Source organism: Coregonus lavaretus (assembly GCF_964263955.1).
Source record: "Coregonus lavaretus genome assembly, chromosome: 36".
NCBI classification, from domain to species: domain Eukaryota; kingdom Metazoa; phylum Chordata; class Actinopteri; order Salmoniformes; family Salmonidae; genus Coregonus; species Coregonus lavaretus.
This window is the reverse complement of record NC_140023.1, coordinates 10,610,955-10,629,808: the sequence shown is the minus strand read 5'-3', so window position 1 is coordinate 10,629,808 and position 18,854 is coordinate 10,610,955. Positions and strand designations below refer to the sequence as shown.

Sequence of the window (18,854 nt, the reverse complement as noted above, 5' to 3'; positions counted from 1 at the left end):
GTAACTCTAAAAAACGTATCCTCTGCAGCAGAGGTAACTCTGGGTCTTCCATTCCTATGGTGGTCCTCATGAGAGCCAGTTTCATCATAGCGCTTTATGTTTTTTGCGACTCCACCTGAAGAAACTTTCAAAGTTCTTGAAATGTTCCGTATTGACTGACCTTCATGTCTTAAAGTAATGATGGACTGTTGTTTCTCTTCGCTTATTTGAGCTGTTCTTGCCATAATATGGACTTGGTCTTTTACCAAATAGGGCTATCTTCTGTATACCACCCCTACCTTGTCACAACACAACTGATTGGCTCAAACGCATTAAGAAGGAAAGAAATTCCACAAATTAACTTTTAACAAGGCACACCTGTTAATTGAAATGCATTCCAGGTGACTATCTCATGAAGCTGGTTGAGAGAATGCCAAGAATGTGCAAAGCTGTCATCAAGGCAAAGGGTGGCTATTTGAAGAATCTGAAATATAAAATATATTTTGATTTGTTTAACACTTTGTTGGTTACTACATGATTCCATATGTGTTATTTCATAGTTATGATGTCTTCACTATTATTCTACAATCTAAAAAAAATTGTAAAAATAAAGAAAAACCCTTGAATGAGTAGGTGTGTCCAAACTTTTGACTGGTAGTGTAGGCTACATGTATTAATGTTACTTTCCAACAATATGTTGATGATGACGCTTACATACACTTGACAATGCTGAATGCGACGCATGCGTTGGTGGGAGGGATTAACCACCAAGTAGGTAGGGCAAGTGGCTCAAGGACTGCACAATTTCATCTACTCCAGTTCATTTCAGTCTCTCTCTCTGCACATTACACATTCTGGACAAGAGGACCTTCAGTCTCTCTGGCAGTTGTCATAAAATAAAATAGTTTAATATATGAGACAGCAGAGCGAGTTGAAATCCAACGAGGTCGTTTTGGAGTCGAATGAGTCCATGGACCAACAGGATTTTAGCGAGATGTCTGGTTATTCTATTAACGACGTCATATACTCCGAATGTTCCGCAATGGAGCAAATCAACACTTTTATGAAAAACGTTCAGGTGTTGCTGGATGCAGCAAATTACATTGAGAACAATGAAAAGAACAACGGAAGTAAGTAATGTAGTCTATTCTGGTGATTTCAGACGCAGACTCGCCAAGGCAGACAACAATGCAATGGACCGAAATGGCGACAAAAGACGCCTAAACGAGAGGCAACCGTAATCATGAGGCAATTTGTGAATAATATTTAAACCTATTATGCCAATGCAAATTGGTTTAAATGAATGCGAGAGCATATAGCCTACAAATAACAATACATGGTCAAAAACAAACCCGTGACATCGAATTATGGTCTCACCCGCTATGGCATTTTCCATGAACGGTAGCAGTATTTAAATGGCTATTAAAGTGCGCATTTTCCAATTGGATGAGACTTGTCTATGACCATGAATTCCTTTCCTTAGAGACAGTCTAAACTAAACAGCTTAATGGTATCCATGAAGGCATGCCTGTGTGCGTAAAATAGACTGTCTTCCTTTGAGCACGCCGAATTACTTAAAATATTTAGGCTACATAATTGGCTAGTCAATTTATCAAATTCTCACTCACCTTATTTTTTAAAACTAGCCTACTCAACATTTCGCATAGGGTTTCCTTAAACTTTTGTCTGTGGATGCCTGCAGGCCGAAGAAAAGCAAATCATTCCTAGGCGGCCTGTTTATCTCAGACCAAAGCCAACTGGCAAATCAACCCTTAACAAATGTTAATTTTGTTTGAGAGAACTCTGCATATTGTGCAGAAGCTGAATAGAGAAACCCTATAATTCCAGCCCTATAATGTATTTATTCCTGTCAGTTGCGCTTCCTCTCTAGCCACATGGAGCAAAATGTACCGTTTTGATTGGACTTAACACATGTTCCCATCTAGCGAGTCATTGCAGATATCCAATCAAACACAGGTTTAACTTTGACGTCGCATTCCGATTTGAAAAGTGTCTCTGGGATTTGTAGGCTTATGGACACTTTAGTCTTCAAAATGCATTTTAATGCATACTGTAATAGCCTACGATGTGATATTACTTAATTAATGAATAGGCCTATGTCTTGAAGAAAGAGTTCGTTGGTATTTTTCAATAAACCATGTACAAAATATAGATTTATGAAAAATGTATGCACTCACTAACTGTAAGTCGCTATGGATAAGAGCCTCTGCTAAATGACTAAAATGTAAATGTTTAGGCCTACGTGCTTTGTAGCACGAACACTAGGTTGCTGCCAGTGATGTATATAAACCCTGGATTGCTGACAATGCTATGTATTGGCAATGGAGTCTTTGAAGCCACAAGTCGGCCATATTGGAACTCTCCAGTAGGAGCAGGCCTCCATAGGAATTAATGGAATTCTACAGTATTTCATTTAAACGTTTCAAGGACAAAATTACATGTATTTAAGTATTCTTTGTTGTTGTAGTGGGGACAGTAACATTAGTTATCTCAAATAATTATACTTTATGTTTAGCTCACATAAGATAATTTAGAAGTATGATTAAAGGTGTCTGTAGTATAATAAATGTGTCAAAAACGAATGTAGACATTAATAAATGCATTTCTATAGCTTCCAAAATATGTTTAGGCTATGCTGACATGCCTGGGACCCAAACTGATGACGTTTGATGAGTGGAGATGAACAGATTCGGTTCACTCAGTTGTCCTGATGAGCCCTCCCATCAAGCTAGTTTATGCTTGTGGCTAGGAACTTCAGCTAGAATGTTTAACTTGTTAGGACAGTGTTCAGAATCATTCCGTTTTTACCAGAGTGATTATTATTATTATTATTATTATACGGAAATGTTAGATGTTAATGCCATAACTTTGTACATTTTCAGTGAAAATCATTACAATAAATCTTCTTTAGTTGTCACCTTGGCCTGATATTGGCTGCACTATCTAGCCGCTTCCCTCTCATTACTGCGGCAAGCGGGAGCAAAGGACCCTGTGTCCCGTGTTGTCTTGCCGGCTTTCAGCGCAAACTCTCCCCTGCATCACAGTGACATCCAGATGGTAACAACCAATATTACAAATAATTTCTCGTGTAGGCTGCTATTCTACTCGAAATAAAATCAAGTGGAATGGAACAAATTAGAGATAGTGACCAAATCCAGATTACCAAGTTCAACTAGCTCCATGTTGCTATTGCCAGCTAGCCAGTATAAACTAGCTGGGCCTGGGAAGGGCCATCAGAACGACTGCCTGAACCAAATCCATTCGTCTCCACACTCGACTCTCAGCTGCGTGACATACAATACGTCATCAATTTGGGCACCAGGCGTGTAGCCTCTCCCCAATGGTGGGGGAGTGCCAAGATGGAGGAACAGTGGCTTCAAGACAGCGCCCCCTTTTAGTTATCTAGTGTGTATATACAGTTGCTTGTGAAAGTATTCACCCCACTTGGCATTTTTCCTATTTTGTTGCCTTACAACCTGGAACTAAAAGGGATTTTTTGGGGGGTTTGTATCATTTGATTTACACAACATGCATACCACCTTGAAGATGCTAAATATGTTTTATTGTGAAACAAACAAGAAATAATACAGAAAAACAGAACTTGAGCGTGCATAACTATTCACCCCCCCAAAGTCATTACTTTGTAGAGCCACCTTTTGCAGCAATTACAGCTGCAAGTCTCTTGGGGTATGTCTCTATAAGCTTGGCACATCTAGCCACTGGGATTTTTGCCCATTCTTCAAGGCAAAACTGCTCCAGCTCCTTCAAGTTGGATGGGTTCCACTGGTGTACAGCAATCTTTAAGTCATACCACAGATTCTCAATTGGATTGAGGTTTGGGCTTTGACTAGGCATTCCAAGACATTTAAATGTTTCCCCTTAAACCACTCAAGTGTTGCTTTAGCAGTATGCTTAGGGTCATTGTCCTGCTGGAAGGTGAACCTCCGTACCAGTCTCAAATCTCTGGAAGACTGAAACAGGTTTCCTTCAAGAATTTCCCTGTATTTAGCGCTATCCATCATTCCTTCAAGTCTGATAATTTTTTTATAACCCAACCCTGATCTGTACTTCTCCACAACTTTGTCCGTGACCTGTTTGGAGAGCTCCTTTGTCTTCATGGTGCCGCTTGCTTGGTGGTGCCCCTTGCTTAGTGGTGTTGCAGACTCTGGGGCCTTTCAGAACAGGTGTATATATACTGAGATCATGTGACACTTAGATTGCACACAGGTGGACTTTATTTAACTAATTATGTGACTTCTGAAGGTAATTGGTTGTACCAGATCTTATTTAGGGGCTTCATAGCAAAGGGGGTGAATACATATGCACGCACCACTTTTCCGTTATTTATTTTGTATACTTTTTTGAAACAAGTTATTTCTTTCACTTCACCAATTTGGACTATTTTGTGTATGTCCATTACATGAAATCCAAATAAAAATCAATTTAATTACAGGTTGTAATGCAACAAAATAGGAAAAACGCCAAGGGGGATGAATACTTTTGCAAGGCACTGTATAAATCATTGGTTGCTACCCAAACAAAATAACCTTGATGGAATCTATCCCAAAATGCATTGCGGGTGGCTTTAAAAACTCTTCTCATGTCAGCTGTTGAGAAGGTAAACGACAGTGTTGGGTCAAGCTATAGGCATATATATATATATATATATATATTACAATAATCAACAGTATATGACTACAGTTTGCCAACATAAAAAAATTATTGAAAGCTGCAGCATATCTAGAGAGGAGGGAGTGGGGTATGTGACATGTTGTCTATGCATTCCCTGTTGTCTTGGGACTTTAAGCTATAGCTTGATGTCACAAATGTTACAGAACAAAACACTACCGTGAAAGTAAGTAATATCAAAAAGTATTTGTCTGACAGAAATGACAGAATTTATAATGTGTTACATAAATACACTGAGTATACCAAACATTAGGTACACCTTCCTAATATTGAGTTGACCCCACCTCCCACCCCCCAGCCCTCAGAACAGCCTCAATTCGTCAGGGCATGGACTCTACAAGGTGTCGAAAGTGTTCCACAGGGATGCTGGCCCATGTTGACTCCAATGCTTTCCACAGTTGTGTCGAGTTGGCTGGATGTCCTTTGGGTGGTGGACTATTCTTAATACACACGGGAAACTGTTGAGCGTGAAAAACCCAGCAGCGTTTCAGTTCTAGACACAAACCGGTGTGCCTGGCACCTACTACCATACCCCGTTCAAAGGCACATCAATCTTTTGTCTTGCCCATTCAACCTCTGAATTGCACACATACACAGTCCATGTCGCAGTTGTCTCAAGGCTTAAAAATCCTTCTTTAACCTGTCTCCTCCCCTTCATCTACACTGACTAAAGTGGGTTTAACAAGTGACATCCATAATGGGTCATGGAAAGAGCAGGTGTTCTTAATGTTTTGTATACTTAGTGTATATTTCATCACCAGAATGTGAACATGGATATGCCTCAACATACCCTGCAACTCAGAGCACGCATCATCAGAGACAACGGAAATTCAAGAATAAGAAAATCGACAATATTCACAACAGGTAAATTAATCTTGTCATAATTATTTATAACTGTTATTACAAATACCCATGTTGTTACAGTTACATGATAACATTTATTTTATCCCTTCATTATTGGAATTGGCTCCAACATCAGTCAAATGTGGAAGAAAACCAGTGCAACTAGACAGAAACTATCAAACCAGTTTTTTTTTGTCTCTCTTGCTAACATATCTTGTCTTTTGATTTATGTCTATAACCTGTCCATTTTGTTTTACATCCAGGTCCGCACATAATGAGCTGGAAAAAAACAGGTGAGTCAGAAGGGGTTGTGACTGTCATTCTGTGTTAGAGGCCATTGCGAGTATTTCCATTGACAGTTAATGGTTATTATTGATCAATTGAAGATCTCTGTAAGTACTGAATTTGCATTAATGTACCATTTTCTTCTCTACTCCGTTCCCCAACCAACTGTGATTTGCTCACGCAACTGTGTACCATGGGGTAAAACACTTGAGTTACAAGAAAAGGAATTAGTCAAAGAGATATAAGCCTAATATATCTTATGGTGCATAATGTGTCCTGGTGCATATTAAACATCATATCCACAAAATCATTCAACTGTGTAGACCGATACATGGTTTGATGTAAGTAATGTGGCAAATAGCTATTTCTAGGGACTTTATCTCTAGAGCAAGCTGTCTTTTCAAAATGGAACTTCAAGCTGAAAATCCTAAATACTCTGGAGGCTGCTTTTATTTTGCATATCCTGGTGCTATGCTAAATATATTGACCCACAATTTTTAATTGTAATACTGGCTTATTTATTATTTATTATTTCACGGCTGGACTTCAAACAACACTTATTTTATCAACACCTTCACAATTTCAAGCTTGTTTGTACAGTGCTGGTCATTAGCATGCTAGCATCCTGGTGGTAGCATAATGCATTGAATAAAGATGTCTGTTTTGCAAGACAAATTAGGGCGTGTAGTCCAGTACAGGTTTTTGGAAGACAACCATAGGTTTCCACAGTTGGAACTGGAACTGGAACTGCTTGTTTTAGACAGTGTGCCTCCCTCCACGTAAACTAAGCATTTCTGTGCATTGAAAATCAGCTTATCGCACAGGACCTGATCTTTGTTTCCAATGAGAAGCACGTCAGGGCACGGTTCCCAAAATACAGTGACAAGTGCTAATCTGTAGAGAGCAGCCAGTGTGGGAATCATTGTAGATCACAGAAGAGCGAAGGGCCAGGCATCTGGATGATAAAAACGTGATCTCAAATGGACTCTTTGAACTACAAAGGGTTGGTCATCATTAGCGAGACAGGAGTTGACATCCCCACTTTACCTACATTTCAATACATTTGATCGTAAGGACAATGCCCTTCCAAATCGAGACACTAGGATGTTCAGTTCTTATGTTGAAAAGACCTGGCCTTAAAACGAGATTGTCTGTCTGTCTGTCTGCCTGTCAGTTCATAGCTCTGGGCACAGACTATGTATTCCATCTAAGTAATGGATTAGCCTGTCTATCCAACAACATGGGAAAAAAATATAAAGGGTCTGCTTTTGTAGTTAATGTCATTACTAATAACCAGCTCAATGTCTAATTTGTCCAAAAATATTAATTTATTCATCTATGGATGTGGAGGGGATGGGAATAGGGCCTCATCAAGGAATTTATTTATGTAGAAAATCAATCATGTCACTCAACTCTAGGAATTGCATCTGGATGTAGAGAGACTGTTCCTATTATTGGTTTCACTAAAGATTAGTCCTCTATTGTTTCTTCCCCCTCTCAGACGAGCACATCTCCGCCTGTGTTTGGAGAGGTTAAAGATGTTGATCCCACTGGGACCAGACTGCAGTCGGCACACTACCCTGGGGTTGCTTAACAAGGCCAAGGGTCACATTAAGGTATGGTAGTCAACAATGCCACAATGGTGGTGTCATGGGGACCATGGTGTCATGGGATCTGGTGAATGGTTAAATTGAAGCCCCTAGCCTATGGATAGAGAAGCTGTGTGCTCCCATGACTTGCCATAGCACTGCAGCACACAAACACAATGTGATCTACTTTCTCAGCCTGCAAATCACTTGCTACTCCTGACTACACACTTCTGGGCCTGACTCAAGCAAATCCAACGAAAATGGGGATATACCTTTAATGGGTCTAACTGATTGATCAAACATGATTGGTTAGAAAGGTTTTCCCCCTATTTTATCTAGTTGTAGTCTGGACAGGGCCAGCTCCAGCGAGAGAAAAATGTACGTTTTAAAGTTAATCACCTGCAATTGTACACATTTTGCAATGGGGCAGTGTGAAAACTTTGCAATTTTATACAAAATGACATGCAATTCTAGTCATTTTACTATGGGACATTTTTGCAGTTTTACAGCAATTCTAAATATTCTGTAATGACTTATGCCATATGATATATGATATGCCATATGATATTTGAGTGAGAATGACTAACAAAATCAATGGGGGCCCCCTGGAGGTCAGGGCTCCTGGGCACGTGCCCTGCATGCCCGGTCGGTATTCGGCCATGATAGATAGCTGGCTAGACTAACTACCAATCTAAAAGTTGTTAGCTGACATGCCTAATTGAGTGACTGTCAGTGACTGACATAGCCTACTGTAACAAGAGAAAAACTGCTGATGTACAACCAAATTTCAAAATTGCACCTGGTGTATTTTACTATTCTTACTCTCAATAGTAATTTCAGACCCCAACAGAGTTCCTAAATATATATATATATACAGTGCATTTGGAAAGTATTCAGACCCCTTGCCTTGTTCCACAATTTTTTACATTACAGCTTTATTCTAAAATTAATTAAATAAATAAAAATCCTCATCAATCTACACACAATACCCCATAATGACAAAGCGAAAACAGGTTTTTAGACATTTGAGCAAAAACAGAAATACCTTATTTACATAACTATTCAGACCATTTGCTATGAGACTCGAAATTGAGCTCAGGTGCATCCTGTTTCCATTGATCATCCTTGAGATTTGTTTCTACAACTTGATTGGAGTCCACCTGTGGTAAATTCAATTGATTGGACATGATTTGGAAAGGCACACCTGTCTATATAAAGGTCCCACAGTTGACAGTGCATGTCAGAGCAAAAACCAAGTAATGAGGTCAAAGGAATTGTCCATAGAGCTCCGAGACAGGATTGTGTCGAGGCACAGGTCTGGGGAAGGGTACCAAAATATTCTGCAGCATTGAAGGTCCCCAAGAACACAGTGGCCTCTATCACTCCTAAATGGAAGAAGTTTGGAACCACCAAGACTCTTCGTAGAGCTGGCCTCCTGGCCAAACTGAGTAATTGGGGGAGAAGGGCCCTGGTCAGGGAGGTGACCAAGAACCTGATGGTCACTCTGACAGAGCTCCAGAGTTCCTCTGTGGAGATGGGAGAACCTTCCATAAGGACAACCATCTATGCAGCACTCCACTAATCAGGCCTTAATGGTAGAGTGGCCAGACGGAAGCCACTCCTCAGTAAAAGGCACATGACAGCCCGCTTGGAGTTTGCCAAAAGGCACCTAAAGACTTTTAGACCATGAATAACAAGATTCTCTGGTCTGATGAAACCAAGATTGAACTCTTTCGCCTGAATGCCAAGTGTCATGTCTGGAGGAAACCTGGCACCATCCCTACGGTGAAGCATGGTGGTGGCAGCATCATGCTGTGAGGATATTTTTCAGCAGCAGGGACTGGGAGACTAGCCAGGATCGAGGGAAATATGAACAGAGCAAAGTACAGAGAGATCCTTGATGAAAACTTGCTCCAGAGCGCTCAGGACCTCAGACTGGGGCGAAGGTTCACCTTCCAACAGGACAACGACCCTAAGCACACACACAGCCAAGACAACGCAGGAGTGGCTTCGGGACAAGTCTCTGAATGTCCTTGAGTGGCCAGCCAGAGCCCGGACTTGAACCCGATCGAACATCTCTGGAGAGACCTGAAAATAGCTGTACAGTGACGCTCCCCATCCAACCTGACAGAGCTTGAGACGATCTGCAGAGAAGAATGGGAGAAACCCCAAATACAGGTGTGCCAAGCTTGTAGTGTCATACCCAAGAAGACTCGAGGCTGTAATCGCAGCAAAAGGTGCTTCAACAAAGAACTGAGTAAGTGGTCTGACTACTTATGTTAACATTTTACATTTTAGTCATTTAGCAGACGCTCTTATCCTTATACCTTATTTTTTATTTTTTCATAATGTGATATTATTTCTAAAAACCTGTTTTTGCGTTGTCATTATGAGGTATTGTGAGTAGATTGATGAGTAACAAAAACTATTAATTTTAGAATAAGGCTGTAACATAACAGAATGTGTAAAAAGTCAACGGGTCTGAATACCTTCCGAATACTTATGCCTGCAACCTGCCCTGAGTCTGGAGAACCTATTTGTCTCCCTCTTGTGAACTCTGAAAAAGCCTTTCTAATTGATCTGAGAAATGTTTGGCACATTGCTGTATTTCAGAATTAAAATACAAAGTGAAAGGAAGTGTGGCTTGTATGTTCAGCCTTAACCAACACAGCTGTTTCCTTTGTTTTCCTCCAAGCAGCAAATCCAGGTCTACAATTGGCCATCATACAAAAATGTCAGGAATTACTTTGCCACTACAGCCGTTTGGATCTGTTGGTATTTTTAGCGAATGATGAATTCACATATGATTATTCAGGCTCAGAAGAACACAACACACAGTTTGTAACTCAATCTTGAATGGGCAGAATGTGTTGTTGCAAGAGTAGAGTAAAATGAAAATAAAAACATTATTCGATTTAAAATATGTTTGTAAATGGCAGCTGTTTAAGATTTCATAATTTGTCCAGGAATACAATATGTGAATGGGTGTACTGTGAGATAGAGGGCTGTGTCATTGTATATGCAGATGTCTGAGGAAATTTTATAAATAGCTGCTCTTTAGCCTACGCCATTTATATGCTATTATTATTCATAAAATACTAAGGGTTATCCACACATTAGGTTGATTAACTCTTTCTCCTCTCTGTATGTTTGTAGAAACTAGAGGACATGGACCGGAGGAGTCAGCACCAGCTGGAAAGCCTGGAGCGAGAGCAGAGGCACCTGCAGAGGCAGCTGGCCCACCTGCAGACCCCTGTAGGCGGCGAGAGGGACAGGGTCCGTATGGACAGCGTAGGTTCCCCTTTGGCCTCAGAACACTCTGACTCGGACCAAGGTGAGCCAACCATTCCACAGAGCTTAGTTAGTCCCATAGAGATAGAAGGCACAGAATAATCTGAAACATAACCAAAACAAACAGCAAATGCATCCAACACATTTGTAGTCACAAGCTTGATGTAGTCATTGTGTGCCATGAATATGGGACCAAATACTTAACTTTTTACTACTTTAATACACACAGGTGAATTTGTACCAATACTTTTGGTCCCCAATAATGGGGTTACTATGTACAAAGTGTTGTAATTTCTAAACAGCTCACCCGATATGGATGTAAATACCCTAAAATTAATGCTGACAGTCTGCACTTTAACCTCAGTCACTGGAGTACAGTGCCAAAACAAAACAGTCACTGTCCCAATACTTTTGGAGCTCACTGTATTTCGGCTGACAGTGGCAGTGTTATATTATACTAAGAGACGGTTTAGTTCAGATCCATTTCAAACCACTCAATGGAATGTACATGTGCTAGTCTCGAATGTAGCATTAGTTGTCATTCAATACATTTAGCTGATTACTAATAAGTGTGGGAGGATCATTATTAAATATTTTCCTCACTCCAATTTCTGTAGAAGAGATCGAGGTTGACGTGGAAAGCACGGAGTTCTCCCATGGAGAGTTGGACAGTATCAGCACGAGTGGCTGCAGTGACTTGGATGACCACAACAGTCGGCAGAGCCTGGCCAGCGACGAGGGCTACTCCACATGCAGTCTAAAACTGGCCTTTTCCTCCTAAGAACCATCCTGAAGCTCCTCATCCACACCTGCAGTCTATAACTGGTCCTCTACTACGAACCAGCCTGAAGTTCAACTCCTCATGCAGTCTAAATCTGGACTCACCTCCTAAGAACCAGCCTAAATCTCAAGCACCTGCAGTCAACTGGTCCTTTCTTCTGATAAACTAGTTAAACTCCTCCTGAAGTCTAAAACTGGACCTCTCATCTTAAGAATCTTAAAATCAACCACCTGCAGTCTAAACAAAGAACCAGCTAAAAGCTAAACCCCACCTACAGTTTGAAAGGACAGATCTTACCTCAACTGTAAAATCTTGACACTGATGTGGGCGACGGCACCTAGTCTGTTACCCGTCTCCTCCTAAAACCAGCACAAAAACCGCATAAAGCCAGCCAGAAGCTCACCAGTGACAAGGGCAACTTTTTCCCCCACTTTGAAAACCCCTAGCAGATGACCCTCTGGGAATAAACAATTCTTGTCAATCACCAAGCAAGTTACTAGGGCTTCTATATCTCCAATCCAAACTGTTTTTCTTATACAGTACCCACAGCATCCATAGCCCACAGTTATACCCCAAGTCTTTCACAAGCCACCAATGTTATTCCTACCTAATTTGAATATGATTGAGAAATGTATTTATTTCCCCAATATTTATCATGCTGTACTGTCTTGGTCACACTTGAATTATGAAATGAATGGAAAATATGATTTGGATGTTTGGACAACTGTAAAGTTAGGTTTTATGTAAGTCTGTTGTGGTTTTGAACTGAGCATTGACAAGTTCTCAGACAAAAGCTAGTGCAATGGTACACGACACGCTAAATGTATCACCCAGTGGTCTGATGTGAGATGATTGACATTCATCCCCGGTGAGATTTCTAAATAAATATTGTTTGTATACACTAGGCAGCTATAATGAGCTATACCGCACTTCAAGGGCCAAGCACAATTCTGAAGCAATAACTTATTGCCAGTTATGTCAACTCTTTTAAGTTGGCTGTTTTAGGCACAACATTTTGTCCATCCAACACCAAATTGAACTTGCTTGTTTTGTATGTAGCTTCATTAATTACAAATAGTAATCAATATTAAGATAATGTTTGGAACAAAAGTAATGGCGCATGTGTATTGAATGTAGCTTTCCATTTTTTCATCATGGGCTTTGGATTGACCAGTTTTGAGAGCTCATGTCTTTGTATTGATGAACACATGGCAGAATTTAATGTGAGTTTTGAATTTTTACTTAGTAACTTATGTTCCATTCCAACGTTAAAACCCTGACGCTGTATATTCTGAATATTGATCTACAAAAATCACACTTTCCCCTTATTGCACTGCAAGACTATTCCACTAACCAAATTGGAAATGTAATCTTATGACCATACCCATATTTTTGTGGGACAACTAAATAGATCACCACCAACTGTGTCTTAACATGGCTAAATTGACTCTTGCACAGGTTTCTTAGTTCCAAGTCTTTATTCAATGTCAGTGTTGGGTAATTTGTAAAATGCACTATGAAAAAGACTTGATCTAAGAAAGTGTCTCTTAACACCACTGCGCTAAAATCAGCCATCAAAGGTGACTTTTACAAAGAACATGTTGCTGGTCCCCTGCTACCATTGTGTGTTTCCTGGTAGTGGTCCCTTGAAACTTGATCAATAAACCTCTACCACCCCATGTACCTATACAGTGTCCAGTTGTTATTTGTTATTGGTGTGTCCAAAGCTATAAGAAATTAAATATACACTATTCATGACTGAAATCATGTATTTTCTATGCAATACATTTCCTTCTGCAGATTGTACACTTCTGCGCTAGCACCAGACAGACGCAATCTCACAATAAACATAGGCGAATACACAACTCATCCCTGATTTTAATTGAGAAAAAAATAAGCTTACATCGCCAGCAGTGACATAAGGTCATTGATGTACATCATGGAAACAAAGATGGTACAAAATACATTACTGTCATCTGGAGGAACTGTTAAACATTCAGTACCAATATGGAAACTTATTCAGAATTTCAGGGCAAAATGAGAGGAACATCTTACCTCAACAAAAATGACAATTTGTTTTACTGTAAATGTACAAAACTGAGATGCTTTAAAAATAGTCGTATTACCACTAAAGAGTAAAAAGTAAAAATGTCTATAATGTTATAGTCCAGTTCACCCTGAAAAAGCTATAATAAATGTGTAACATTGAAACATGCACATATTATAGTTTTTGCCTTTGTTGCATTCAGAAAGATACAGCAACCCAGACTAATTTCACCACAATCTAAACACTTGAGTACACTTATTTGTGCTGCTTCATTACAGGGGTAATTTATTTTATTAAGAATTCTGCTGTTCTATATGACATACCGGTAAGAACAATATTCCAATGAGCCAACCAATGGTGAGTAGCGATTAGTTTCAAAGCTCCTTTACTTGGGTAATCTAAACCATATAAACACAATGGTAAGCACTGATCCTCCTACTATACAATGGGATACTTTAACACCAAGAGAACATGTTTGGTCACTGTGGCATGAGATGCCTGACGTTATATTTGGATGTGTCGTGATATGTGGTCATGGGTTTGTCTGCAATGCCACATGTTCCTACACCCACCTTTCCGTTTACGCTCTCAGGCGATGCAAATATACTCCTCTTCACCTGCAACACACAACGGAAATCTCAGTAAGAGTATTTGTGATGGTACCTCTCCTGCAACAAAGCAATGGCTGAAAATGTGCAAAAAACATTAAATGTTACTTAGTTTAAGGCTAGAAGCGCAGAGACCGTCATTTTGACTTCACATGAATTTCAAATTGTAATAGCTTTGCCATTTTTTAAATCATCCATCCTTACATTTTCCTAACTAAGTCTATTTAACACACTGACGTTGTTAGAATTTCTATTTCACAAACAGAGTTTTCGTGTTATAAGCAGTTTGGGGAGGAAATGTAATCTCCCCCTTCACCCCCCCTTAAAATATGCTATTCTGTTCTTTTGAAATAGATTTTCTTAGGGTCATACTGTTTCTTAAGACCTACCAAAATGAAACAATGATTGATTTCTTTGTGATGGATTTAACACTGAATTGTGGTGTTTTTGGTGTGTTTTAGTTTTTACGTATAGCCTACAGTAACAAACTAATGAAAATGCTATTGTATTTTTTGAAGAACCTTTTTTTCCAGATTCTAAAATGTTACCCAAGACGTTCATAAACACAACCAAATGATTATTTTTGCAATAGCATATATGAAATGTATTTATTCGACTGTTAGAATGTTGAGGTCAAAAATGACGGGGCCCGGCTTTTCTAGTGTTAAGATGTGTGTGTAAAGTAGATGAACATGTGTTACCTGTCCTTTCTTGTTCTTGTTGTAGGCCTTGTTGTTGAAACTTTGCCACTTGGATTTCTGGTCTTCTCGCTCCTGTTCCAGCTCCTTCATCCTCAGCACCTTCTTCTGGGCCTTCTTCTTCTTGTACTCCCTTTGGTCTGCTATCTGCTCTTTCCTGTCATGGCACGCACACACAAAGTTATAATTCTTTTCGCAACAGCATCATGGAAACGTGGAAAACTCCTGACACTACACAGGACATATTTAACATAAGCGTTGACTCTCCTACCTTGACTTGGGTTTCCCGTCCTCCTCAGAATGCTTGCCCTCCTCAGCAGGTTTGAGGTTCTGCAGTGGCACCACCTCTGCGTTCCCGTAGCCGAAGAAGGTAATGGCCGCCGTTCCGTTCTCGCCGTCTATCTCCTCAATCTCAGCCTCATACACCCTGTCAAAGAATCACGGCTGTAAGCAGGTGAGTACGAGCCACAGACTCAAGCCCTACTACACAATATTGTGAAGAAATACAGTTGAGTGTTTCTGTTATTGTTCTTATTCAGGACCTAGGCTCTTCATTAAAAATATCTCACAACAGCTTTGTCATGTCTATCACTGCTTCATTGAACAAATCAATTACAACAGTGTAGGTCAAATGATAAGCCAAGACCATAGTGTGCAAGCAAGATGAACAAAGATGACCTTCCCACTTAGCAGCATTGTAAAATTGGTCATGTATCAGTTGATTATTTTACACTGAACAAAACTATAAATGCAACATGTAAAGTGTTGGTCCCATCTTTCATTTTTTGTGCCGGGAACAATAAAAGGCCACTCTAAAATGTGTAGTTTTGTCACAATGCCACAGATGTCTAAAGTTTTGAGGGAGCGTGCAATTGGCATTCTGACTGTGCAGGAATGTTGCCAGAGAATTGAATGTTCATTTCTCTACCATAAGCTGCCTCCGTCGTTTTAGAGAATTTGCCAGTACGTCCAACCGGCCTCACAACCGCAGACCACGTTAATGGCATCCTGTGGGCGAGCGGTTTGCTGATGTCAACGTTGTGAACGGAGTGCCCCATGGTGGCGGTGGGGTTATGGTATGGGCAGGCATAAGCTACAGACAACTAACACAATTTAATTTTATCAATGGCAATTTCAACGCACAGAGATGCCGTGACGGCCATTGTCGTGCCATTCATCCGCCCCCACCACCTCATGTTTCAGCATGATAATGCACTGCCCTATGTCGCTAGGACCTGTACACAATTCCTGGAAGCTGAAAATGTCCCAGTTCTTCCATGGCCTGCATATTCACCAGACACGTCACCCATTGAGCATGTTTGGGATGCTCTGGATCGACGTGTACGACAGCGTGTTCCAGTTCCCGCCAATATCCAGCAACTTCACACAGCCATTGAAGAGTGGGACAACATTCCACAGGCCACAGTCAACAGCCTGATCAATTCTATGCGAAGGAGATGTGTCACGCTGCATGAGGCAAATGGTGGTCACACCAGATATTGACCGGTTCTGATCCACGCCCCTACCTTTTTTTGAAGGCATATGGGACCAATAGATGCATATCTGTATTCCCAGTCATGTGATATCCATAGATTAGGAACTAATGAATTCATTTCAATTGACTGATTTCCTTATATGAACGGTAACTCAGTAAAATCTTTGAAATTGTTGCATGTTGCGTTTATATTTTTGTTTAGTGTTGGTTAAATATTGACTGCGGAACTTCTGGTGACACTCACTGTCCATCCTGACTCCACACAGTCATACATCTGTCCCCAACGCGCCAGCTGTGTTTCAGGGGGGCTGCATCGGAGCTGTTGGCACTAGCAGTACCTTCAGAGGGCTGCGATGTCAGGAGGTCTTTTGTCAAGTCTATGACTTCCTGTGAAGGATACATAACATTGAGGTCATTTCGTTCCTAGATAATAATCACATTTGAAGACAGAGACACTAAGAAACATACTGAAACTCATAAAAACCAAAAAATCTAATGGCTAACACTGATGGCATGTTTCTAGTTACCGATAAGTCTTTCTGTAATTTGAGAAGGTCTTCATTCTCAGGATCGGTTGATAAGGCGGCTTCCACTTGTTGTAACTGTGCTTTGTAGCTGGCCAACTGTTTCAACAAATCCTCTGACATCTGATAATTGACAATGAAAGGGTGGGATACAACAGAGTAAAATTACACTTGAAACAAAGTAAGAATAGCAAATAAACACATAGCCCAACAACTCAGCGAGGATGGCAAGGCATTGGAAAGATTTGCAAGGCGGAGCAAGGCTACTATTTAAATGTGTTATTATTTTGGTCTTTGCATAGTTTAATTCTTTTTGGTGATGTTATATACAATTCAGCTTTTAGCTGTGAATGTGTAACATGGTCGATGTTTTTTTTTTTTTTTTTTTAAGAGGACCACAATTGTGTTATCCTATAAAAAAAAGTATGCATTGTATCCACATTTGTGGTTGTATTGTGTTTTTAAAGTGTCAAATAAAATCAATAAATACACTACTTTGTTAGTGTTGCTAGCTACTTACACAAAAACAACAAATACTATTGTCACTGGTTACCACAGCCACAAAGTCAAAATGGGCTATATCGTAAAGATTCATGAAAACATTTTTTTTTGCTTTTTGGTCTTAATTTTAGGGTAGGCTAGCCGTTCCTTATCTTTTATATCGATGACAAATAATTTTTAAAATACAAAAGGTTACATTTATATACACCTTTATAGGGTTCCCACATGGTCATATTTCCTAGGGTTAGGCGAACTGAATATTGGACTAAAGGAGCCTACCGTTAACTTTACTCCTTAGTCTAAGGATCTTACATGTTCTGTGAAAGTGACATTTGGCTCTGGATTCGATTCTCAATTACAGTACAGGTCTAGAAACAGAAATCACTACTTTCATATCACAAAAAAAGTATTTTCCAAATACAAAATACACATTTACTCTACACCGTTTTAACACAGTTGAAGCTGACAACGCCATTGTAGCATCTGTCTCCCGTTTACACACAGGTGTTCGGAGACGCAGATAGCCATCTGTTTTCATAAACAAGCGCTGTAACATGGAAATATGGCCGCGTGGGAACCCTAAACCCATAAAAGGTGTGCATCAATTTAACGTTTTATTTTCTTTCTCGCCGATATGAAAGATACTCCTTATGCTTCCAAAACAGTATCGCAAGCTATGCATGTTCATGTTCAGACCGAGCGTGGCTGCTCTTAACAAACCTCCCCCTATAGAAGACGGCTTTGTCCAATGTCAATGACTCTTGTGTGTAGTGTAATGTAATGGCACGGAGTCATGATCAAGGGATATGGTTGGGGATAAGGGTTAGATTGAAAATCAGATTTTTAGGAGAGATTGTGAGGTTTTAGCCATAATGACTTTGTTGCGGTGGTAAATTTGGACGACCAACAAATACCAATTAAGTTATCTAGCTACAAAGCTAACTAGTAGGCTTAGCTAACGTTAGCTAGTTACATTTCGGTGTTAGGGGGAGGTTAACACATGTTCAACACTCGGTTCTAAGGTAACTAGTTAGTTATCGACCTATTTATTTCCATACTCTGATAGGTATCAAATCTAGCTATCGACTTTCAAATTAATTTCAAATAGGCATCGCTAGCTAGAATGTTAGCTACCGCTAGATAGCTAACGTTATAGTAGCTAGGCCATCATCACAACCACAACACAGCGACCGCTGGCAGCAATGAACATTTTGCCACGAAAAAAAAAAACGATTTCAAAACGATTAAATGTTAATTAATAATCTTACCTTCCCGTATTTGCTTAAACTAAATAAATACTCAGGATATTCAGATTTTACTTAAATTGTTTCTAATAAATCGTAGACAACAACAAAACAGTTCCTTTCCTCCTCAGCAAATTCTACCGGAAATGTCGATTCTTGATGTAACATCTTCTTCTCGCGATACTACAGTCTCCTAAAGTGTCATATAGCGCTTTGTCAGCAGATGGGGCTTTATCCCAATAATTTCTGTCCATGATGC

At 40.0% G+C, this 18,854-nt stretch overlaps 2 protein-coding genes across 2 annotated transcripts; one reads left to right on the top strand and one right to left on the bottom strand.

The window, feature by feature from the left end:
• Window positions 1–752: 752 nt before the first annotated feature.
• On the top strand, window positions 753–13,164 carry LOC311110925 (max-interacting protein 1-like). The gene is made up of 6 exons (XM_084153564.1): window positions 753–1,109; window positions 5,451–5,553; window positions 5,796–5,825; window positions 7,319–7,433; window positions 10,563–10,740; window positions 11,315–13,164. The coding sequence occupies exons 1-6, from the start codon at window positions 893–895 to the stop codon at window positions 11,476–11,478; spliced, it is 807 nt and encodes a 268-aa protein (XP_084009690.1). The 5' UTR covers window positions 753–892; the 3' UTR covers window positions 11,479–13,164.
• A 174-nt stretch (window positions 13,165–13,338) lies between these two features.
• smndc1 (survival motor neuron domain containing 1) lies at window positions 13,339–18,743 on the bottom strand. Its single transcript, XM_084153563.1, has 6 exons — window positions 18,620–18,743; window positions 16,854–16,973; window positions 16,571–16,713; window positions 15,103–15,258; window positions 14,835–14,988; window positions 13,339–14,142 (listed from the first exon to the last, which is right to left on the bottom strand). The coding sequence occupies exons 2-6, from the start codon at window positions 16,971–16,973 to the stop codon at window positions 14,005–14,007; spliced, it is 711 nt and encodes a 236-aa protein (XP_084009689.1). The 5' UTR covers window positions 18,620–18,743; the 3' UTR covers window positions 13,339–14,004.
• Between the last annotated feature and the right edge of the window lie 111 nt (window positions 18,744–18,854).

Coding starts and splice junctions, on each gene's coding strand:
- LOC311110925 (XM_084153564.1), top strand. CDS start 893: ATGAGACAGCAGAGCGAGTTGAAATCCAACGAGGTCGTTTTGGAGTCG. Junction 1,110..5,450: donor CAATGAAAAGAACAACGGAA/GTAAGTAATGTA, acceptor TTTCATCACCAG/AATGTGAACATGGATATGCC. Junction 5,554..5,795: donor ATCGACAATATTCACAACAG/GTAAATTAATCT, acceptor TTTTACATCCAG/GTCCGCACATAATGAGCTGG.
- smndc1 (XM_084153563.1), bottom strand. CDS start 16,973: ATGTCAGAGGATTTGTTGAAACAGTTGGCCAGCTACAAAGCACAGTTA. Junction 16,714..16,853: donor AATTACAGAAAGACTTATCG/GTAACTAGAAAC, acceptor TATCCTTCACAG/GAAGTCATAGACTTGACAAA. Junction 15,259..16,570: donor GTGTGGAGTCAGGATGGACA/GTGAGTGTCACC, acceptor ATTCTTTGACAG/GGTGTATGAGGCTGAGATTG.